The following is a 24727-nucleotide window of genomic DNA, read 5'->3' as shown; positions in this document are numbered from 1 at the left end:
ATTTTTGAGGAAATAATGGTTCAAATTTTCCTAAATGCTATGATATAAAATTACATATTCAGAAAGTTCAATTAACATGAAACAAGACAAACTCAAGAAAATCTATGGCCAGACATAACATAATCAAGCCACTGAAAACTACTGACAAAGAAAAACTCACAAAATAGCCAGAGAGAAATGACACGTTACCTACAGAGAAATAATGATTCAAATGACTTGGTTTCATCAAAAAGCACACAGTCCAGAAAAAACTGACCAACCATTTTTTAAGTGCTGAAAGAAAAGAACTGAACTAGCAAAAAATATCTTCCAGGAATGAATGTGAAATAAACACATTCTTGAATGAAGGCAAACTAAGTGAACCTAGAACATCAGGAATGAAAGCAATGCAACAGAAATGATAGATATCTGCATAAATAGAATATTCTCATGTTCTGTTTAAAATATTTATTATGTTTGAAAGCAAAAATTTAACATTGCCTGGTATGATTTTTAATGTACATAGATGTAATAAATAAGAACTACAACATAAAGATGATGTGCGGGATATAAAGGAACCTAGATAGTTCTAAGTTTTCTACATTGCATTTAAAGTGATAAAATACACAGCTGAGCATGGTGGTTTACGCCGGTTGTAATCCCAGCAGTCTGGGACGCCTAGGCGAGAGGATCACTTGAGGCCAGGAGTTCAAGACCGGCTGAGCAACATAGCAAGATCCTGCCTCTACAAAAAAGTAAAAAAATTAGCTGGACTTTGTGGTGCACAGTCAGACACGAGAGTACAGGAAAATAGGCCAATATACTCATGAACATAGATGCAAAACTCTTCAATCAAATATTTGCAAATGGAATCAAGCAATTTATAAAAAGAAAAATATATCACTAACATGTGAACTTTATCCTAGGAATGCAAGTTAGCTTCAAGATTTGAAAATCAATATATGTTAACATACCCAGTGATGCAGAAAAAGTATTTGATGAAACTCAAATCCGTACATAATAAAACTCTTAGTAAACTAGGAAACAGAAAGAAACTTATTCAACCTGATATAGAGCATCAACACAAAAACTACACCTTTATATCATGTGAATGCTAGACTGAGAACAAGGAAAGGATTTCAATCCCTACCACTCCTCTTCAACATCACACTGGAATTCTTAGCTAATGAAGTAAAGGGAAGAGAAAGAAATAAAAAGAATATATAGATTGGAAACAAAGAAAGGCAGACAACATGACTGTCTATGTAGAAAATCCGAAAGAATCTAAAACAGAAAAACAAAAACTTCACAGAACTGAGTTTAATTGACAGTGTTATAAAATACAGGGTTAACACATAAGATGAATGAATATGTCCAGCAAATACAAACAACTGGGAAATGAAATTAAAAATCAATACCATTTATAATAACACTTATAAAATAAATAAAATACTTAGGTATAACTCTAACAAAAAGCTATGAAAAAATCAAAGATCTAGATAAATGGAAAGATACCATCTGCATGGACTGGAATACTTAACATAGTGAAGGTGTTAATTATCCTCCCAATATCTATGGATTTAACACAATTCCAATCAATCAACATTTGGCAGGATTTCTTTAAGATATAGAAAAGTTGAATCTAAAACCTACATGGAAGACAAAGAAACTAGAATAGCCCAACCCATTTTGAAGAAAGAATAAAGTTGGAAGAATCACAAAACCCAATTTTAAGGCTTACTATAAAGTTACAGTAATTGAAGCACTGTGGTATTGGCAAAGGAAACACATACATTAATGTAACACAATAAAATCAGGAGATCAACCCAAATATGGCCAATTGATTTATGACAAAGATTCAAAAATATTTTAATGGTCTTTTCAATAAATGGTGCTGGAACAATTGGACATCTATAATGCAAAAAAAAGTATACCTTGATCTAACCCTCATAACTTAGACAAAGATTAACCCAAAATACATCATAAGCCAAAATTTAAAAAGGAAAATTATAAAACTTCTAGAGTACTTTGATATAACTCTCAAAGCACAATCCATAGAAGAAAAAAAGTGATAATTTGATTTCATCAAAATGAAATACTTTTGCTATGCAAAAACTCTGTTAAAAGAATAAAAAGAGAAGACACAGATTGAGAGAACTTATTTGCAAGCCACTAACAAAGAAGGACTACCTACTAGATGTCTAGATTTCACGTAAAGCTACAGTGCAAGGCTCAAAGATAGACCAAAAAAAAAAACCAATGGAATAGAAAAAAATAGCAGAAACAGAACCACACATAAGAATATTTGATGTATACTAAAGGTAGCACTGCAAGGGCGCAAGGATGATTATTTTAGTAAATTATGCTGAATGAAACAAATGAATATTCACATTTAAAAAAAGAAAAAATGGTCCCTAAAAGTTACATGATAAAATTAATCTGAGATGGGATCTAAACCTCAAAGATAAAACATTAATACTTGTAGAATATAAGAGAATATGTACAAGGCCTTAGGGTAACGAAACACTCCTTAAATGGTACACAAAAAACACTAACCATAAAAAAACGTTAAGAAATTCCATTAGTAAGACATAGAACAGTAAATAATAGCCTGGGAGAAGATACTTACAATATGCATATACAACTAAGGTCTAATAACCAGAATATATAAAGATCTCTTATAAATCCACAAGAAGGCAAACAAATTGAAAAAAAAATTTAAAAAAGATACTTGATATAACACTTCACCAAAGATTTCAAAAATGAAAAGGTGTTCAATATCACTAATTAATAAGAAAATGTAAATTAAAAATACTCTGAATACTATTGCACACCACCAGAACGGCTAAAATTAAACAATTTTCAAATGTTTACATAGACATGATGTCACATATGCTATCATAAGCACCTGGTGGGTTTTAAATTTCTATAAGTACTTTCAAAAACACTTGGACAGGGTCTCCTAAAGTTGAAATATATACAGGCATACCTTGGAGATACTATGAGTTTGCTTCCAGACCAGTTCGATAATGCAAATATCACAATAAAGTAATTCACCCAAATTTTTTGCTTCCCAGTACATATAAAAGTTATGTTTACACTACACTGTAGTCTAATAATTGTACAATAGCATTTCAATTATATTTCAGCCTTATGCTAAACACAGCAAAGAGTTTTGCAGATAATGAAGAGGTGTTTAATATTCATTAAGTATTAAAGAATCCTACAATATAATCATTAAAAATTTTATTACATTTTACCATCTTCCTTTAAAAGTCATTAAAATGCTTTAAATTTAAAAATTAGTCCAGAATACTATACCTGAATAATTGATGCTGATTTATATTGAAGTTTTTCCAGTTTTTCCCTTTTTAGCATTAATAATTTTCTCTGTGCTGAGAGTCTTCGCCAATATTTCTGAATGACCAGTGCTGCATTAACCTCTTTCTTCAATCGTTGTTTAGTTAGAAAATTGATTATAGCGGATTGAATAATTCTTGCAGCTTTGTCTTGCTCCTTAAAGAAAATTAGCAAATGTGAATTAAACAATAACTTAAGACCTTAAATTATCCTTGTAAGATAATCATCTGTGAAACGTTAATCAAATTGATCCTGAAATAAAACATCCCCCCCAGGCTCCTTGTGCTCATCTTTCAAATATTGATACTACGCCTCTGGGCATGTACAAACGGCTGATAGGTGGGCTTGCAGATATATTTGCACGATGAAACAAAGATTTCTAAAAATAATCTAAGAGAAAGATCATAGACATGTTTGATCTATCATTGATCCACAGTAATCAAGATACCGGCAGTTTGAAGTGCAGTGTGGTATGTTTCTTAGATTTGGGTCCAGGAAATGCATGCTTGACTTTTAGGAAAGGAGTGGATTATATGAAAAAAAATGCTATACAGTATAAGGTAGCATTACTTTGTTACAATTTGAACAAAGCAATACACAAAAGAGGAAAAAAATATACTTCTTCCTTCAGCACAGAGTACAATGTGGCCTTAAGCCAGAGGGACTCAAGAGAACAAAAGTATGGCTCGGGCTGTGAGAAGGGAGATTTGAGATCCGCTCTTTGACGTCAGTGGTCAAACGGGAGCCAGCTGCCCTGGGAACGGGAGAGGCCAGTGTCCCTATTTCTGTTACTTCTCACAATGAACTGCTATGAATAAGAGCATATTTTACGTCCAGCACCATTCTAAACACTTCATGAATGATACATCTAAACCTCACAAGAACCACACTAACAAACGTGCAGATACTACTCTTATGATCTCGAGGAAACTGAGGCAGAGAGGTCCAGTGGCTCGTCAGTCTCCTGGCAATATCGAATTTGAACAGACAATCTGGCTTCAGAGTCCTTAATCCCTTTGCTATACTGTCCAAGGCTAGATTTATCACTTCACTTCACCTGAATTGGAAACTATTATAGTTTATGAGTTATTTGCTCTGGTGGAAAGCAACAACTTATAGCATGTCTGACAACCTTTTTCGTTGTTGTCTGAGATAGTCTATAGGCTATACACAGAGATTAGCTATAGATTCTAATTAATTAATAACCATCAGTGGATGGTACGTGTGCATGGAGGCTGCACAGTATGAGAACACAACTATGGACGGGATCAAACTGTATTCTTACATATAAAAAAGGTAACTAATAGACTGAAATGAATATTAAGGAACGTAAGGGCTCTGTATTAGATCATTCCTCTGAGGAGAAAAACTAGACAATTCTAAAATTGGGTGAGGGGAGTTATATATAACAAGTTGATTAAGCTACCTAACATCATTGTCAACGCCCCTGTGAAACCTGTGGCTTTTAGGGCTGTAGAGATCGAGTTAGCAGCACACCCCTATCAACTGGAAGGGAATGAATGAAGGAATGAATAACTAGGCTAAGGTAAATCCAAACTTACCTCAGCTTTTATACCATCTCTATTACAAGCAAACTAAAATACAATAACTTTATATGACATTAGAGAAGCTAAAGATGGAAAGTATATACATTCAAAGAAGCAAATACGTTTTAAAAACTTAGCAACTATTTGAAAACTTCCATAGCTGCAGTCACTGACCCTTCTCTAAGTAGGGCCACGTGTCACTTTTAATCTCATGCTGTTGCTGAGCCATCCAGTTACCAGCTAATTTCTTTTATTTTGTCTCATATAGGGGCCACCACAGACTAGGATTTACTTTGCTTTAGAGTTTCTGCCCATTTGTTGACAGGAAGAGCTGAGAAATGGAACATGTCAGGGGACTTGGAGATACTTCACTAGGTAACTTTGGCTACTTGCCGATGTTTCTTTGTCACTACAAAAGTTTGAGCCACTCTATTCTTCATGGATTTATATAAATTATAATAATGACGTAAAAGCAAAAGATAAAACCCCCAAAATAGTATCTCAAAATAATGTTTATTTATATGCTTGCTAATTTGTAAAATTTCTACTAGGATATACAGGGAGCCTGCTGCCTAATGTTCCAAACAGAAAATGAAAACTGTCCTTTTTGTTAGTGCAATTGTACAAGAGAGGGAACATGGTCACTAGGAGAAGAGAGACAACGGTATGATTGGGTTGATGTTTAACCAAAGGTACAGAAATTTCTTTTAATTTAGACCTTCAAAAACCAGTAAAATTTTTATTTGCACTAAAGAAATAAATTTAAAAAAAGAATCTTACCAGCAAAAAGCTATGAAAATCCTAAATTAATATCTGATCAATACAAGGCTATCTTGAACAAAAAATAAAGCATACATATATTAATATATATTCTAACTGATATCTCTTTCTTTTAAGTCTAAAACTCTTATTTAGGGCAGGCGAGGTGGCTCACGCCTGTAGTCCCAGCACTCTGGGAGGCCGAGGGGTGAGAATTGTTTGAGCTCAGGAGTTCAAGACCAGCCTGAGCAAGAACAAGACCCCGTCTCTACTGAAAAAATAGAAAGAAATTAGTTGGATAACTAAAAATATATAGAAAAAAATTAGCTGGGCATGGTGGCGCATGCCTGTAATCCCAGGTACTCGGAAGGCTGAGGCAGGAGGATTGCTTGAGCCCAGGAGTTTGAGGTTGCTGTGAGCTAGGCTGATGCCACTGCACTCTACCCCGTGCAACAGAGTGAGACTCTGTCTCAGAAAAAACATAAAATAAAATAAAACTCTTATTATTTAATGTCATCTAAAAAGAATAAACCAAACAACTTAAGGACTGGCCATGAGAAAGTATTCTCCAAAAACTTTCCTAAACAATTCTCCTAGAAGCTTTCAACAGTACAGTTACCCTCCAAATGAGCTGTGGGAGAGGAGGCAGATTAAGGGGCAATATAGGGCACAGAGCATCAGAGCATCAGAAATGACCATCTGTAAGTGTAGGACCCTACACCTATTCCCCAAAGTTACCACAAAGACTTGGAGTGGAGCCAGGGCAAATTATTTCAATTAGTGTTATTTCCAAGTCTAACACTGTATAAGAAAACATATGTTATCTTTAAGAGTTTCCAAAATTTAGCTCTTTCAGACAGCTACCATTAAACTTTATCATAATGCGTTATAATTCAAAATTGAGAAATAATATTGGGAATAAGTAATTTCTAAAATATCTATGACAAATTTTATTAGTCATGGCTGCTTATTTTATTTTGTTCAATTTTTCCAAATAAATAAATGTAAATATATGTTAATTGGTAGAGAGGGTAGGGAGGTGAAAGGATTAAAACAGTTTATTTAACTTGACCAAAGAAATTATTTCTTAAACTTCTAAAAAATGACGATTTTCTCAGAACTTAAGAAAAAAATATTTTATGTTAATACAAATTTTTGTATTTTGGGGTTACAAAGGGAATCAATAAATACAATCTCCATCCCTGTGCTCAGATCCTAGGCATTCTGAAAAATGAAATATTGGAAACCAAAATACCATATTTAAAACTAATAAAGGGTAAACAGGAAAACAGTTTCATGGCAAACAAAATGAGCTAATTAAACAGTAAAATCAGACATTTAATGCCCAGGCCCAAGCAGCACCAGATGAGGTCAAGCCTAACAGAGCATAGCATGAAAAAATTAATGGAAAACTCCTGTTTTCTGGAAGGAGGTTAGATTTTATTTAGTAATAGGAAGAAGAGAAAACCTGAGTTAAACATCCCTAGAGTATTCTTTATAAATTTACAAAGCAGATAAGTTATTCCTCTTCCCCCTGGAACAGATTAAGTAAAAGGGTAGACAGAGAATGGAAGCTGTATCATATGAATGAAATATCAGCTGATAAGGAGAAATGATCATTCCTCCCCAACCCAAAACACAAATGATTAAATTTATCATAATAACACCATACATCAGTAAAATATTAATACAAAAATCATAAAAATCAATCAAGTGGTATCTTACACTAAATTCACTACTGAAAAGTGAAATTAATTATAATTAATTATAATAATTCATTACTTATAATTCACACTATAGTGTTTTCATTTTCTAGGAGTACCTGGTGGCGTTTGAGATCTGTTTTTAATTTATATTTTCTCCATGTTGTCTGTATAAGTCGAGCAGCTCTTATTTCTTTACGAAGATCCAAAAGCCTTGCACAAAGAAATGACAAATAGGTAATAACCACCTAAAAGAAAACACAAAAGATGAAAACCGATCAACAGAGAATATACAACTTACTATCATCTTCTGAGACCCTTATTATTGAGTTATTAATTAAGAAACCCTTCTTTTACTTACCTTTTCATCTGGAATTGTATTTGACATATCTGAATGATTAATCATAGCAGGTATTCCACCAAGATCTCTAACTGCAGAGCTAACCAAATGAAAATTTTTCTTTTCATTTTCTAGGAGTTCTTTGTATAGTTCTGAAGTATTTTCTATTATGCAAGTGAAAAAGAGAAATTAGACTGTTGCAGCCAAAAATCAGACATGGCAAAGAATTGGAAAAGTTAATTAATAAAAAGGGACTAACCATGATCAGATGCTTTAAGAGACATATCCAGAGAACTGTCATCGGATTCGGATGATGTATTTAACACCACTGAGCCAGTCTGTGTGCATTCCACAGTCTGGGTAGTACGCTGACATACAGCGTCAAAAGGCACGTAGCATGGGTGATAATGGTGGATCAGGTAACACAGCACTCGGCCATCTGAGAAAGACACTGTAAAATTCTCCACCTGATTGGAAATTCCAGAAAAATAATTAACTGTATTTAGATAGTAACATAATGGTTTTGTAGTCTGTTATTTTCTCTTAATAGCTAAGAATATCACATTAATTACTAACAGTAACTAGAATGATGCCAGATTCATAACCAAATTCTCAATTATAAAATACTAACTAACCATTCTCAAAGTAGGATCTGATTATAATATTATCGTTCTGGGTTAGAAAGTGTCCCTCAAAACTTCATGTCCTTCCCAGAAAATCAGAACGGTGACCTTATTTGGCAATAGGGCCATTACAAATTTAATGAATTAAGATGAGGTCACACTGGAATAGAGTGGGTTCTTAACCAATATGAATGGTGTCCTTATTAGATGAGGAGAGAGACACAGACACACAGACAGAATGCCACGTGACGACAAAGGCAAAGTTTAGAATAGCACATTTATAAGCCAAGGAACAGCAAGGTTGCCTGGCAACCACCAGAACTTCAGAGAAGGGAATGGAACAGGGTCTCCTCTAGAACCTTGAGTGAGAGCATGGCTCAGACAAAACATGATTTCAGACTTCAAGCCTGAACAGAATATTAAATTTCTATTTTAATCCACCTAGTTTGTAGTAATTTGCTATGACAGTCTTAGGAAACTATAACAATTACAGTGGATTCTTGTTATTTATAAACACTGAATTTATGAATATTGAACCATTATTCATGGGGAAACACAGAGTTAGGATCCTGTGAGCCTCTGGTCACGTTTTCATTTTCAACCAATCCATGCATAACCTTGTTCTATGAGTGTTTCTGGTTCAGTAACATTAAACCCACAGCCAAAAGCACCATGATTCATGTCTGAATGAAGCTTATTAAAACACATACTTTCTACATATGGCGCATCACAGCCATAGGAACACTAGACAATGCTTCAGTATGACGCTTACGAACCATTTAACCAGGGAAATCACCAACAAAAAGCACAATAATGCAAACAAAACAAAACAACAAAAAACACACAATACCACAGCACTAAATAGATCATAAAAAGGACACTGTTTACAATATAAGAGCTGAAACAAGAAGGCAGAATGGGACCTTGTTCGACCTCCGCTGGGAATAAGCACCTAGGCATTTGCACCTGTCAATGAACGACCACAAAATGCTGCAAGGATTAATTTTGGCATTTAATATTATAAATAAATTTTAGCTAGTAATCAAATGCCAAATATGGAATCCATGAATAATGATGACCAACTTTGGCTCTCTAGTACTTAGTTAAAACAGAAAATTATCCATATATTTAAGAATTTTTCTACTAACAACTTCTTTAAGTGTAACAGTTTTATCATATTTAGTTACATGTATTCTGTATCATTGTCCTGTTTTATATTTGTTACCAGATAGTTTATCCAGGTGTTTACGGCAATATTTTTTCATGTATTTATACTTAGAAGTATATCTTACACAGAAATATAGTATCAACCTAACAAATCATTATAGAAAGACAACTTAAATTTAGGTTTTCTTCCTCCTTCTACCTAGTGGTAGTTTCTCAGTTGTCCCTTTTGCCTGTTGGGTTTATTTGCATTGACCTTTATAATAAGAGTATGATCCTTTTAAGGCCCAGTTCTATGAAAGCATCTTCTACTAAGTCCCCCATCTAGGGCACTTTTTCTTTCTTAGTGATAAATAAAATTATTGTGCATCATACAATTGGAGACAGATTAGATGAAATATAGTATATGATAATACATTTACTCCTTTGAGGAAAATTTTGCATACATTTATAAACTAAATTATTTAAGAAATGCAAGAAAAGATTTTATGCTTTAAGTTTAATTGACTTTCAACAAAATTTATTTAAAGATATTAGGTTAAAACAAAAACAAAGAAACTTACCTTTTTATTATAGAAGGCACAAACAGCATTTACCCAATCCATCAATAACTTTATGTTTTCACTATATTGCTCAAAGGAACCACTAGTCCTTTTGTCCTTTTTCTTATTAATAACAGTATCAGAATGGCATGATAGGGCAGACATTGTTTTCTTTCTACTCTGTGTGTGTTTTAGAAAGTCAATTTCTTCCTTTAATTGATCTAAATTAAGGGAAATATCCACCTGAAACACACAAAAAACATAAATATCTTTGTATTTTCTATGTATTATTTTTAGCCCACAGTAATTAAAGTACCTTCTACTTAGACAAACTATAAACGAGTAAACAAAATAACCTAATTAGAAATTTTAAAATTCTAAGAAAATAAAATGCCTAAAATGGATATTTCAGCCCCCCAAAAATCCATATTTTTTTTCTAAAGGGCAAACACAAACTACATAAAAGTGACAGAATGTTTAGTGGTTAAGGAAAGGGGATTTGGGGCCACCCCAGTCTGGGTTCTATCTCGGCTCCACTGCTTACCAGGGATGTAAACGCTAGTTTCAGTTTCCTCATCTGTGAAGTAGACTTAACACCTACTTTGTAGATGTGTGGTGAAGATTAAATTGGAATATCTATAAAGCAATTATCACAGCCCTTGGGATAGAATAAACCCCAATAAATGATAGTATTATTGGTAATCTTTATTTGATTCAAATTGCTTTTATAAATCAGTATTCTAAATTGATAAAAAGTGCAAAATGAACCGAATATATAATACCTGAAAAGCAAATGCTATTTTCCAAAGCAGCCCGAGAGTTTTTTCTCTGTGCCTATCCACAATATCCTTAGATAGAATTGCATTTCCTACAAAGGAAAAGGCAGTCCATTAGCATGACACATGCACATATCAATATTCACTGAGCAGAATAAGTTTTCTCTCTACCGAGTTGTTTACCATGCTCATCACTTAATTGAATTCCTCGTGATTTAAGAATCTGAAGAGCAATGTCAACATTGTGCATCTTTTGAAGGCGACTGATTGCAGGAATTCTGAGTTTCTTTGACAGAGTCCAGTCCTGTGTGAGAAGTTCCATGGCTCGCCTAGCAGGAAAGAAATTTTCAGATAAAATTGCTATATATATAAAAACATATATGAAAAATAACCTTCATTTATATATATTTATTACCCACATAAATCCCAAGAGTTTAAGGCTTTAAGCTCAGAAGAACTCCAAAAAAACTATTTCAAAACTCTGTTCCTCCAAAGTCAGCAAGTAGAGTTATTTCTCATTTTAAGTCTGGGGGTTGAAGTCTATAAGAAAGAAAAAGTGAGACATACACACCCAAATGCACACAAAATAATAGGGTTCTACAAAGGTAAAAGGAAAAGAAAAGAAAGAAAGGAGAGAAGTGAGGAGTCGAGAGGAGAAACATTTACTGAGATGTTCTATATTCTACACCTCAAACAAGTGCTTTCTTTTTTTTATTTTAGTCATCATAGTAAACCCCACAATCTGGTTTTGTTAGTCCATTTTTAACACATGAAGAATCCAAGTCTCAAAGAAGTTGAGTAAATTGCCTGTGGTCATACAGCTAGTAATGACAGAACTGATAACAGAATTAAAATTCAGTTCTATCAGTTTCCACAGGCATTCTCGTGTGTGTGTGTGTGCGTGTGTGTGTGTGTGTGTGTGTGTGTGTGTGTACACAGCAGACTACTATAAAAATATTTGAGTGCTTACCTAAAAAAGGTATGTATACCAGAATTAGAATTCAAACGCCTAATTTCATTTAGGTTACTAGTGTTTTATCCACTAGACAATAACTGATATTTCCCCAGAAAAAGCAAGCCCTAAGTGATTACTGTACATAATTAAAAGAAGCTGGCAGAGATAATAACATGCATGGAACCATACTTTTTAAAGGTTAAAGAGAGACTTAAGATCATTCTAGGCCAACCACACAATCAATGTTGGACACATTTCTGCAACTGTATACCAGCTCATCGCTCATGGCATTAGTAGAGAGAGTAACCACCCCCAGGTATTCCAAAATGACCTCAAAGATCAGTAGAACAGTCATTTTGCTGACACTGAACAAAACAGAAATTTGGTATGCAAGATCGATCTCTTAACTATTGAGAATTCCTAACCAACTACATAACAACATCTAACATTGCTAAGTCCTCAGCAACTCTTGTAAAAGCATAAAAAAAACCAGTCTTTTTTGGTGGAGAAATGGCACTAAACATCAAACCAGTCCCTATTTCTCCTGGAAAGAAGAAAAAGTCTCAAAAGATGAATTCCTATTGGCTAGAAAACAGATGTGACGGCTTGAATTTATGAAATGAACAAATCAAATATAAAAATATGTGACATATTTTCAGCAAATGATCTCAGCCTATACGGAAACTGCTCAAATGAGAGAAAGCTGCAGTAATGTTCCAAAGACTGTTAACTTGTGAGTATAGTGGGTTAAGAAAAAAGGATGTTCACAGAAATTTAACTTAGAATTCTGGAAGCAAGTGACATTTATGTTGTTTTTGGAAAAACCAGACATTCATAAAACTCTGGGGATCTCTTCCTCATAAATGTTAAAGAATTCTTCCATTCTGGCCAAGCGGCCCTCTGACCTCTGCTTGAAACTTCCAACACTGTGAACTGGTTTCTTCCTAAAGACGTGTCTGAATATTGGCAAGTTTTTATATCAAACCTAACACGCATCTTTTTGAAACATTCATTGTTCATACACAGCTACTTTGCTTGGTAATTAACAAACTTAATCACCTTTTAACATAAGTTAGCTGTTCAAATATCAGAAGATATCTATGTCACAGAATTTTCTCTTCAATCATATTTCTTTAAATATTCATAGTTCCCTCAACTGGTCTGCATAACACATGGATATAAGGTTTTTAGTTCACACCCTAAAGATATCTCTTGTCAAAACAAAGAAATTAATAAGCACATCCAAATAACTCCTTTCCTGTTTAGTTAAGTTTTTAACATGAATTTTAGCATGAAGATTGCCTACAATATTCTGGCCGTCACACAAACAATTTAAAATCTGACAAGACTGTACCAGGGCCAGGTAAAGAGTGCAGCAAGCTTTACTGTAGCAGAGACATTTTATAAGGGCCACTAATTCTGGGCTTCCCATATTTCAATTTAACTGGCTGTTTTGAGCCTTAACAACTTCTTAAATACACAGAGAAAAACCTTATCTTTGCTTTAAAGAAATCTCTTTCCTTGACCCCAAAAGTGTTTCCCTGATAAGGACATACCATATATTGGAGAGTTCCCTAGAAACAAAATGAGTATATCCAGATATCCTAAAGAGGCCAACCACAGTAACACGCTGAGGCCTCTCCTTTCAAAGCAAACACTGGCACCCCAATACTCACACCAAAGCCAACTTTGAGCACTCCAGTTTGTTATTGAGGAAATATTGTATATAAAGTCAGCCTTCATGAGTTTACACCCCAATTCCAATGTATAAAACTTGGGCAATCTATTCTACCACTTCATCTTATTTTCCTCATATGTAAAACAAGGTCAATACTATTAAAAACTGTCTCGAATGATATGGAACTCAGGAGACCACTGTCGACATAAAGTGTTATTATAACTGTTTGATAATTTTAACTAGTTTCCAGCTCTTCTCAGCTTCTGTTCTGAGATATCAGTAGTTCCTGTCCAGATTGTAGTCACACCCCAGCAGGAAAAAAAATGTGGGGAGGAGACAAGGTTTCTGGGCATAAAATTGGCATACCATTTTTCTGAAAAAGAAATCCCAATTTTTTTAACCCTAAATTTATTCTGTTACATGAAAGAATAAGAAAGATTGTATAATTACAAAAAAAGGTGTTTTCCATAAAATTGTAGTCCATTCAAGCAAAATAATTCTATTTTTTATACTTACACTAGACGCACTCCACACTGTAAGTCTACAGCAAGATTTGTAACAGCAAAATCGAATTCATCAAATGGTGTCTGAACATGGTTAACAGGTAATCCCAATAAGCTAAGGTGACGGGAAAGGTCACCTTCCCCACTTAAGAAATCTCGTGAAAAAGCCAGAAGAATTTCTTTACTAGCCTGTAAAGAAACAAGTTGCAGGTATTATATTCTAATATTATAATTTTGGATATAATAAAAAATCCTTCAAATCATTTTGCACATGAAGATATAAAGTTAATAGTATTAAAAAATTGTCAGTTTCATACCATATAGTAATAACGCAACTTTCATACATTTCCAATTTAAGACCTTGTTAAAAATTGCTCATAATAATAACTACAAAAGCTGGCACTGATTTGATAATATACTACATCAAAATTAGTAAAGAAATTTCCCTGAAAATTAATTCCCCAGAAGGATAGTTTAGTTCCTTCTCAAGTCAACATTCAGGGTGAGGATGATGAAAGGTGAACCCTGGTGATCGGTAAATCCACAAAACTCAGGCTCGGCTAAAATCACTCATGGGACTTGTTAGATGGGCATCCCTGTGCTACTCCAGAGTACTGTTTTTTGGAAACTAATATTTTTTCTAAAATGAAAATTTACCATAAAAGCAACCAAAATTCTTAAATGGGAAATATGAAATATGAAGCATAAAATGAAAACTATACCTTGAATTCAGCATCTTTACAAAAGAGACATGGATCATGATCAATAAGTCTGGAAATTTTAGCATAATCAAGGAAGCAGACCAACAACAGTAACTTTTTCAATGTAAACTTGGACAAAGCTTCTTCATGACCTTAAATAAAGCAAACAGTATAACAAGTTAATCTATCAAAGGCAGGTTTCACCTTAAAATGTGACAATAATCATAATGTGCTAGTTGAAAAAGAAATGTAGCAACCACAAATAAAATATGATGTGCTTTTTCTTAGTGCTTCACATGTATGAATCCATTTAATCTTCACAAGTCTGTGGGACAGGTACCATTTAATATTTCCAATTCATAGATGAGGAAACAGGCACAGAGGCATCAAGAGATTTAGTTGGTCTCATGCAAAAAGTATTTAATGAACACCTACTGTGTGCAGGCGCTTCCTAGGTGCCAGATGTACAGTAACGAACTACAGCAAACATGGTCCCCATAGGACGACTGGGGGAGAGGTAGAGACAACTCACAGGAAAGAATAATCATAAATAGTGATGAAGGAAATGACGGAGAATAATGAGGGCAGAGAAGGGAAGGGATAGTAGTGGAAACAGAGACCTATCTAGATCGGTTTTTTTGAGAAAGCAAAATGCAAATAGAAATCAGGTGAATGACAAGAAGCCATTTACGTACAGTGTGGCGAGATGGGGCACAGGCAGAAACGCTTACCATCTCTGTACAGATGAGGAACAGTGGGGTGTCTGTACTCAGCTGCAATGACAGGATTCCAAAGTAAGCGATTCAGAATAAACACAGCCAACCCTGTGACATCACTGTTGTCTTCCAAGGGTATGAGTTCTCCATAAATTGTCTAAAAGGAAGAAATTAAAGCCAAAGTCAGGATTATGCTATGTCTGAGAAGCAAAAGGACGTGACTGGGGAAGGGCAGACAATGACCTTCTCAGCAACTGGCAATGTTCCATTTCCTAAATAGCGTGGAAGCGATAGGGTTATTTGCTAAATAATCTCTTTAAACTGTACGTACATGCTCTATGTACTTCTCAGCATACATAGTATCCTTCATAACGAAAAAAGACAAATCTCAGCACTAAGATAAATTCTCAGTCATCTGACAAGCATATTTACATGTTAATTTTTTCATTTAAGTTAAAGAATTATCAAATATAGCCATGTTTTTCAAGTTTACTTATAACTGCCCCATTAAGTATATCATGCAGATATGACAGAAACCTAAATATTCAAAATGTTCTAATAGTTAACAAGTAGAAAACCATCTGCAAATCATCTACGGCAATAATTTGGGAAGTTCAGATCTGTTTATAATCAATGATGTAAATACAAAATTAGTTTAACATTGACACGATTATTAATTTTTAAGGCAATTAGGAAAAACTAAAAACATATCAAATTATATTCTGCAACCCTACATTGAATATAGCAATGACAGCATAGAAAAGTATTAATACCTACCAAAACAGAGAAATCCATCTTTATTTACTTTTTTTGGCCTTTGAAGCTTTCTTAAACTTCTCAAAGGTCCATTTACGGAATCCTAAGGTGTGGTGGTGAGGTAGAATGTTTTATTGTTCACAATTATTCACCCCTCCATTCCTAGTAAAAAACAGTATACATCCCTACTATAGACCACAGACTTGGTGCTACTCTTACGGGAGGTTAATACATTCTTGCCTAGTTTGTGCTTGGCCAGATAATATGCTTTGACCAATGGAATATGGGTGGAGGTGATGCGTACTACACCTAAGTTTTAAAAGGCTCTGCAAGTTTCTACCTAACGCTCTTGCTTCTAACTTTCACCACAAAAAAGCTATGTCTCAAAATAGGGAGGCTCTAGTTCAACTGAGGTTCCAGAATTATTTGATATGTGAAGCAGAGCCAGTTGATACGTTATTTGCTGACTATAGAAAGAGAAAGGATACCAAAATTGAAATAAGAAATGAAACTATTAAGCTGTGTGAACATAGTAAGCTTATTATTTGTCATCTCTGGGCCTCAATTTATTGGTACATACAAACCAGATTATTGCAAACATCCCTCTCAGCCCCAAAGACTCTCCTATTCTAAAACTTGGAATAAATGGAAGTAATAATTGGAGATCCCATATTAGGAAGGCAAGAAACCTAGAAAAATGTGAAAGCATACTAGTAAAAGTCTAAAGGAAAGGGAAGCACAGAGGGTTTTTTTGTTAATAAAAGCTTATTTTTAACAGCCAACTAACAACTAGTAGTAGCTTTCTAATTCTGTTAGTTTTAACATTCTAGATATTATTGAGCCAAGTACTATGTAAATAACTCAAATCCTGATGACATTTTTATGAGTAGTACTCCATCAAAATGGTCTATTAGGTTGGGCTTTGGCATCGGACTGGTGGAGGTCCAAATCCTGACCAATTATTGGCATGTGACAAATCACTCAACATCTAAACTTCTTTTTGTTAATGAAGCGGAAATAATAATACATAACCTCACTGGGTTTTAAAGAGGATTAAATTAGAAAATGTATTTAAAATGGCCTAGTGTTTTCATTTGTAAATGTTCAAAAATAAGCTTACTACAGTTGTCATTACATCCAGCACCAAATTATATATATTTAGGAGCCTATGCAATAAATTGATATTTAACAATAAGGCAACGCTATATAATAGCATGGCCTATTTACCTAATGAGCATTTACTAATGGACCTACATTTTATACTGAAAGATGAATCAAGCTAAACTAATGACTTTATAACTTTTATAAGTTAATCCCATTTTGTTAAAGAGTCTATTCTACTAAAAGCATATCATAAAAAACATATTGTTTTCAAAACGTGAAACGTATGCTTACCTCTAGGCCAATTCGAAGCCACAAAGGATTATATGACAATAGCCAATTCAGGACTTTCTGGCGTTCTCCTAAAATGCATGTCAAAAGGAAGGAAGCTTAAATTGCTAATCAAACAGAGATAATAAATGCAATGTTCTAGAGAGTATACCAGTGCAAAGAAGGACAACTGCTTATATGAAATAATTTAAATGAAGTATACTTCTATTCTTAAATACATATTATTTAAGTATGTGAGATTTTAGGCAGCAAAGCTAAAGCACGTATATTTAGCTTTGAAATATAAAATCTCTTGGGTATATACACAAGGGAAATGAAATCAGTATCTAGAGGAGACATTTGCATTCTCACATTCATTTCAGCATTATTCGTAATATCTAAGACATGAAGTCAGCCTACTTGTCCATCAACAAATGTATAAAGAAAATGTGGTAAATAAAGGAAATTCTGTCATTTGTGGCAATGCAGATGAACCTGGAGGATATTATGCAAATTGAAATAAGCCAGGCACAGAAAGACAAATACTGTGTGATCTCACTTATATGTGGAATCTAAGTCAAACTCCTGGAAGCAGAGAGAATGGTGGTTGACAGGGGCTGGGATTTTGGGAGATTGGAGATACATTGGTCAAAGGGTATAAAGTTTCAGTTATGTAGGACAAATACATTCTGTAGAGCTACTGTAAAGTATGATGACTACAGTTAAACACAGTGTATTGTATGCTTGAAATCTGCTAACAGAATACATCCTAAATGTTTTCACCAAACACAGCAAAAAAAAAAAAAAAAGGTGACTGTGAGGAGATGGTATGTACTTGAGTGTGGTGATCATTTCACAACGTACGCATGTATCCACATCATGTTGCATGCCTTAAAAATGTACTATTTTTATTTATCAATTATACTTCAGTAAGGCTGGAAACAAAAAGAAATACAAAATCTCTAGCGTGTTTTTAAAGAATTAATCTCAAAATTTCTACAATCTTCTTACCCACATCTTTCCAGAGGTGTCTGTCTTTTCGAACAATTAATCGCCTAGCTTCGATTTCAATTTCAAGTTTTTTAATAGCTTTAACCATTTTTTCAGAAGTAAACAAATTGCACGCTGTGCGACGTAATCTATTCAACCTGCACCGGGCAGTGTAAGCTCTGAGAGACACTTCCTCTTTCGTAGGTGCTTTAGGAACACTTATTTTATGTTGATTCTCCACTCCCAAAAGAAGAGTAGCGGCATTTACTGGATAAAAACAAAAGGAAGAAATGTTTCTGGTTAAATATCTCCACGTAGTCTTAAGTCCAGCAATAAAATGCAACCTAAGACAGTAAGAACAATCTACTGCTCACCCCCTCCAAGCTTACTCCTCTTAGTCTTTGTTATCTCAAAATAAAGGCACCATCGTTCACCAAGTATCTTAGGCCACTGTCATTGCAACCTGTTATCTCCACCTGCAAAATATATCCCAATTCTAACTACTCATCAGCTCCACCATCACACAAGTTCAGATATTACCACCTCCAACCCAGGCTAACGGAATGGCCTTCTAACTGGTGTCTCTGTTTCCACCTCTTTATAAATTACCAAGTCAAGCTTCTAAAAACATGTGATTTTTAAAAATCAATTTTGAAACGTAATTTGATTTTTTATAAAACACATTTTCTCTTAAGACCTAAAAATTGGGCTTTGCTTCCTTTTGAGAAAAATAAAAATGATATTAGAGATCAACCAAGCCACATGTAGATAAACGTAGAAATCCTATACATGCTTCTCTGACAAATGCAAACCAGTATCTGTTTAAATACTGCGACAACGGAAAAATAACGACTTTAAAAGATAGCTTATGTGATGGTTTGACAGTTGAACTGTTTATCAGAATTTTTTCTTATCTTGAACTGAAATTAATCCCTATAACCTATGTGCAAGACCTCACAAAAGTTAAGTTCTTCTCTTTTAGAAGAAAACCTTTCAAATGTCTGAAGTTCTAAAAATTCCTCATATGAATTGGTTTTCAGATTGCTCATATTGCTATAGCTTTCCCACATACTTCTTAAACTGAAGTTCTTAACAGCAGGGACAATAAACCCCAAATGGGCAAACCACACAGGACTGACTGCATCGGCTAATGAGAGAAAATAAGGAACAAAAAGTACATTTCAGTACTTTTGGTACAGAAAATTTATGTATGTAGATCTATGTAGGTAAAAATTCTTAACTACACAACTTTTAGTATTTAGGCCAATGCACCAGTGAAACGTATCATTAACTATAATACAATAAATAATGTATAATTAGTGACAAATCATGTTAAAAATTTAGTCTGTTAAAATAAGAGTATTACGAAATTTCAACATTTAATGTTTACCTTCAGAAATATTTGTTTTTACAGTGAAGTCATCAGGAGTTAATATAAAATTTAGCCACCAAGTGAATCCTTGCTCCTGCTTTTCCTTCCAGCGTTCATCATAGAACATGTTTTTCGCAGCAAATGGCATTGGGTGTCTCGGAATATCTAAGAATACAATTAGGTTATTGCATAAGAAAATTCCCTTTAAATCATTATACAATATAGAGCATAAAACCATATTTACTAGTAAAACCATCTTTAAAAAACTGAACAACATTTGCTTTTCCACTACATGCAGGAAAGAGTTGAAAGCATTTTGGGTATGAGATGCAATCAAAGCAAAAGGGGGAGAAACAAGGCAATACTTCCTGGTTATTTAAAAATCCTAAACCACCATGAGTCAATTTCATTAAAGGCTGATTGATATAATACCTTTTTTTAATTGATGCATAACAGATTTACATGTTTTTGCGATACATGTGATAATTCATATAATTTGTACAGATTAGATTGTGTACTTGCTATATTCATAACCTTAAATATTTGTCTTTTCTTTATGCTAGAAACATTCAAATTATTCTCTTCTAGCTATTTTGAAATGTACAATACATTATTGTAAACTATAGTCACTCTACTGATCTATCAAATACTAGGTCTTATTTCTCGTATCAAACAGAAGTTGATAGAATATCTTAATTGTAGTTTGATTACACACTTTAACAATTCTTCAAGGCTTTTATTCAACAACAGCAAAAAAACAATTCATTTCCATTTGAAATGCAGTTAATACTTCATTCCATGTCACTTTGAGAGTTTAAACATAATACACACTTACCTGTTTTTAACGGTTTTATGAAGGTCAAATGGGACTGTGCCACAGCAACAATGGGTTTTGTCCTTTTGTTTGTTTTAGATACAGGAGTTCTGAATACTAATGAATCTAAAATGAATTAGAAACCAATGATAGCACTAAAAATATGAAATAAATTCCCTTAATAGGTAGCTGATTTGAAAAGTTAAAGTTTGGGTTCCTCACAATCATATTCATTTAGTAAATACTTAATAACTACTGTGCTCCAGGCTCTAATGCTATGAACTCTGATCTACAAAACCAAATCCTGGAAGGTACAGACCATAAACCACAACCTATTTTGTGTCTATAGAAGCGAAAGTCTAGATTCAGCTACAATTTATTGTGTGCATATATTCTAGACTCCACCTAGCTGAGAATATGTAGATTTGAAAGATAAAGTCCCAGCCCTTAGGTAGTTCTCAGTCTACTAGGAAAGAAGTCTAAAAAGGGTAGAAGAGTCTTCCCAGATGGGAATTCACTAGAGCTAACTCATGAAATGAAAATTAGCCCTGAGGAATATGGTCTATTGACAGAACTGAAATAAGGATGGCGCAAAGCATACTTGTGAGAAATTGTGTACAAGAGGTTGGAAGAGCTCGGGCGAGGTGGCTCACGCCTATAATCCTACCACTCTGGGAGGCCAAGGCGGGAGGATCGTTTGTGCTCAAGAGTTTGAAACCAGACTGAGCAAGAGCGAGACCTGTCTCTACTAAAAAAAAATAGAAAGAAATTAGCTGGACAAGTAAAAGTATAGACAAAAAATTAGCCGGGCATGGTGGTGCATGCCTGTAAGTCCCAGCTACTCAGGAGGCTGAGGCAGAAGGATCGCAGTGACAGCAGTGTTCTCAGGGGAGAGCCAGGCTCAGCAGGGTAACACCGTGAAGGAATGTTGGAAATGACAGGTGCTGATGAAGGACAATGAGTCCAGAGGGTACACAGAAGGGTTTGAAGAGCTAGAGGGATGTAAGAAATGTTTCCAACTGGGGGATGTTCAAAGAGAAATAAGATGTGTGGTGTATTTCCAAAGAGTCCTAGGATTCTTTTAAATTCTGTTAAAATAACTAGTGTGGTTTTCCTGCCTGGATCTTGAATATCAAATGAGGTAATTTGGGTCAAAAGGGCATGATGGAATTAGTCCTATTATGAGGCAGACAGTGATGGTGAAGATGTGAGTACTAGGGAAGGAACAATGAGGTTTGTCCCAAAGGAATGCAGAACTCTGCTAACGACTGGGGAGAGGCTGAGGGAAAGTAACCCCGCCAGGAGCACAGAACATCCAAAGGTCTGTTCAGTATTCCTTCTGTGGTATTGGGTTGGGGTGGGGGTGGTCAGGCATTTCACCGGGCCTTCCAGTCAGGGCCTGCACTATGGTGAGGCCACATGAAGCACTGTACTTCCTTTGGCTGTGTAACTTAAGAGGGGTATCAAAAAACTCAATAACTAGAATAAATATTTAAATGCAACTATTTTTTAAAAATCAAAATTAACGCAGAAAATTCATGATGGATAAAATATCAACAGCTTGAATAAGGGCAGGACTGCATCTCAGAATTCAGCCCGACATTATATTTGCCCCATTTTCCACTAAGCAAATTAGTAAATAAAAGGTACAAGTTACACCAAAAGAAACAGAATATGTCCCTTATAGGTGTACTTTCAGTAGATTTTATAAACAAGACTCACCAGTAGTTTTCTTCTTCAGGTTTAATTTCTCTCTGCTGCTAATACATTTTGAGATGGGTGTTTTCACCTTTTTTGGTTTTTTAGCAGTTGATGTTTTAGACTCAGAGGGAGAAAAGTGGATTCTTTTGATCCCTCGCACCTCCGTTTGTTCTGTGACTGGAACTCTCACATTTGTTTCTCCCATGCTTCCGTCACTCTTTCTTTTACGAGCAAGTGACGCTGTCATCAAAGAGGGAGTTATTTCATTTTTATAACTCTTAGGTTTACTTAATACTGTATCTATAATTGGAAGATAAGAGTGAAAAGCTTCTTTCCCTTCTTGGTTATTTATTACTTTTTCACATTCACCTACTGCACTGTCGAGACATCTTTTTGCTTTTGGTTTATTAATCTCAGTTTGGGTTTCTCTGGCATGGGTGGGCTTCCTTTTAGTAACAGTAGCAGAAAGTATTGGGCGTCTCTTAGGTTGTTTATCATGGCTGTAACCAGAAATATCTTGAACTGCAGAAAATTTAGGATGATTTTGTTTTGTAAAACTGTAGTAATTTGAGTTCTTTTCTACGTGTTCTTCAAAAATAGCTTTGGGAGATTTTGAATCCTGACATTCAGTAATACATGGCAAAACGTCACTTTTTCTCGAATCTTGAGATTGCAGGACCTGAGAATTTTCATTTGATAATGGTGGTAATTTACATGTTTGTTGAGATGTACACACATATGCCATGTTATCTTTTACAAATTGATTTGGGGATAAAATGGGATTAATTGACTCTGATTCTAAATCCTGATTTAGTCCATAATTATCATTTATGAAAGAATCTGGACTTAAAATCGTCCGATAAATTTCACATACCATTTCTGATTCCAAATGCACAGGCTTCAAATTATCTTTCACAAATGTATCTGATGTCGCTATTTCTAGTTCAGTATTAGCTGCATGGCTATTTTTGACAAAAGAATCTGGACTTAGAAAATTTCCTTGGCTTTGTGTAATGTTTAAAGTCGAAGAGTAATTTGGGGTAAGAATAAGTTTACTATTCTCTTCACTTTGGCCATTAATATTTATAGAATTAAAGGAAGTTTTAGTTATGACTTTCTCATTAAAATAAAAATCTTTTGAAATGTTGGCACCTTCCACTTTCAATAATTCTCCATTTTCAGGAATGTGGAGAGATGAGTAGGTAGTAGATCGACGTATAACAAGTGGCAAGCAAGTGTCACCATGGCATTCTTTGGAAGTAGGGCTAATAGGTGATATAGGTAATTCATGTTCTTCAAGTGTTAAAGAATTGTTTTCTGTTGGGGAACAGCCTTCATTTATAGCCAAATTTTCACAAGCTTGTAGTGGGCTCCTAACTCTGTCAACTTTTGGGGAAACATTAAATGTTTTATTAACATTTTGAATATTTGAAACCTTTCTATTATGACTTGAAGAGGCTGAAATTTTCTTCTTTTTAATGGTATCCCAAAGACTTCTCTGCAAAAATAAGCAAAATATAACAACTAAGTTGATAGCTATTGAATATTACCTTTAAATAATATTATGTATGTTACTTTAAGTCTGTTATTAAAATAATTATTAAACATTTTCTTAGAGTAAATCACAGGATGGTTAAAACATTACCTTTTTCTTTTTCTGCTCTTCGGCATTTCCTAGTAATATAGCTTGGTGTTTCAGAACATCATTTACAAGAAATGTCACAATCTCTCTTACTTGGCCTTCTTTGAATGGTGTCCAGTTAACAGAAATCACAATTTTTTCTTTAGGCTATAATCAGAATAAATCTTAAATAATTATAATAGTAATAATATAATAATCAAAACACATTGTATATCTTAGAATAGAGAATAACTGTTAGTCACCAATACTCTATTCCCTAAACATTTAACAAGTCAAATATATTTTTCCTGCCCTATCTGCTTATTATAAGAAAAAAAGTCGTTAGTAATAACAGGGTTCACAAGAAAATAAAATTATAATAAAATCTTAATTGTATGAAAGCAATGGGACACATAGTCTCCAAATCATTTTGAGTGGTTTTAAAAAATTTAATTGTATATTTCTACTTCTTCAATATGTATACTATTTCTTTTTCAAACATAATGATCCTGTATTATGAAGACTTTATTTAAAAAGAAATATAAAGATGGTCAATTAAATCCCTCCTTCCCCACAAACTTCTCTGAAGTCCACATCATCACACAGACGTCTGTTGAACAGTCACTGGGTTCCAGGGTAGGTGCAGGTGCAGGTAACTCATTTAAACGCTCACATCCCCGGGAAGCGGGCGCTGTAATGATGCACATTTTACAGATGAAATAACTGACTTAAGCTTTGCCGAGGTCACACAGCTGG

The 24727-nt window shown here is 34.3% G+C and overlaps 1 protein-coding gene across 1 annotated transcript in view; it reads right to left on the bottom strand.

The window, feature by feature from the left end:
* Positions 1-24727, bottom strand: part of ASPM (assembly factor for spindle microtubules) — a 49559-nt gene that overhangs the window by 23144 nt on the left and 1688 nt on the right. Inside the window, exons 2-17 of the mRNA XM_045536317.1 lie at positions 23996-24139; positions 22372-23848; positions 20671-20775; positions 19854-20000; positions 18485-18730; positions 17498-17565; positions 15362-15503; positions 14652-14782; positions 13943-14118; positions 10977-11122; positions 10800-10885; positions 10039-10260; positions 7948-8155; positions 7710-7852; positions 7468-7596; positions 3301-3495 (exon numbers count right to left, since the gene is read on the bottom strand). Coding sequence (XP_045392273.1) covers positions 3301-3495; positions 7468-7596; positions 7710-7852; positions 7948-8155; positions 10039-10260; positions 10800-10885; positions 10977-11122; positions 13943-14118; positions 14652-14782; positions 15362-15503; positions 17498-17565; positions 18485-18730; positions 19854-20000; positions 20671-20775; positions 22372-23848; positions 23996-24139 — 3765 coding nt within the window. The remainder of the gene's footprint in view (positions 1-3300; positions 3496-7467; positions 7597-7709; positions 7853-7947; positions 8156-10038; positions 10261-10799; positions 10886-10976; positions 11123-13942; positions 14119-14651; positions 14783-15361; positions 15504-17497; positions 17566-18484; positions 18731-19853; positions 20001-20670; positions 20776-22371; positions 23849-23995; positions 24140-24727) is intronic.

This window comes from Lemur catta, chromosome 23 (genome assembly GCF_020740605.2).
Source record: "Lemur catta isolate mLemCat1 chromosome 23, mLemCat1.pri, whole genome shotgun sequence".
NCBI classification, from domain to species: domain Eukaryota; kingdom Metazoa; phylum Chordata; class Mammalia; order Primates; family Lemuridae; genus Lemur; species Lemur catta.
The sequence above is the reverse complement of the archived record's forward strand: the minus strand, read 5'-3'. Positions and strand labels throughout refer to the sequence as shown.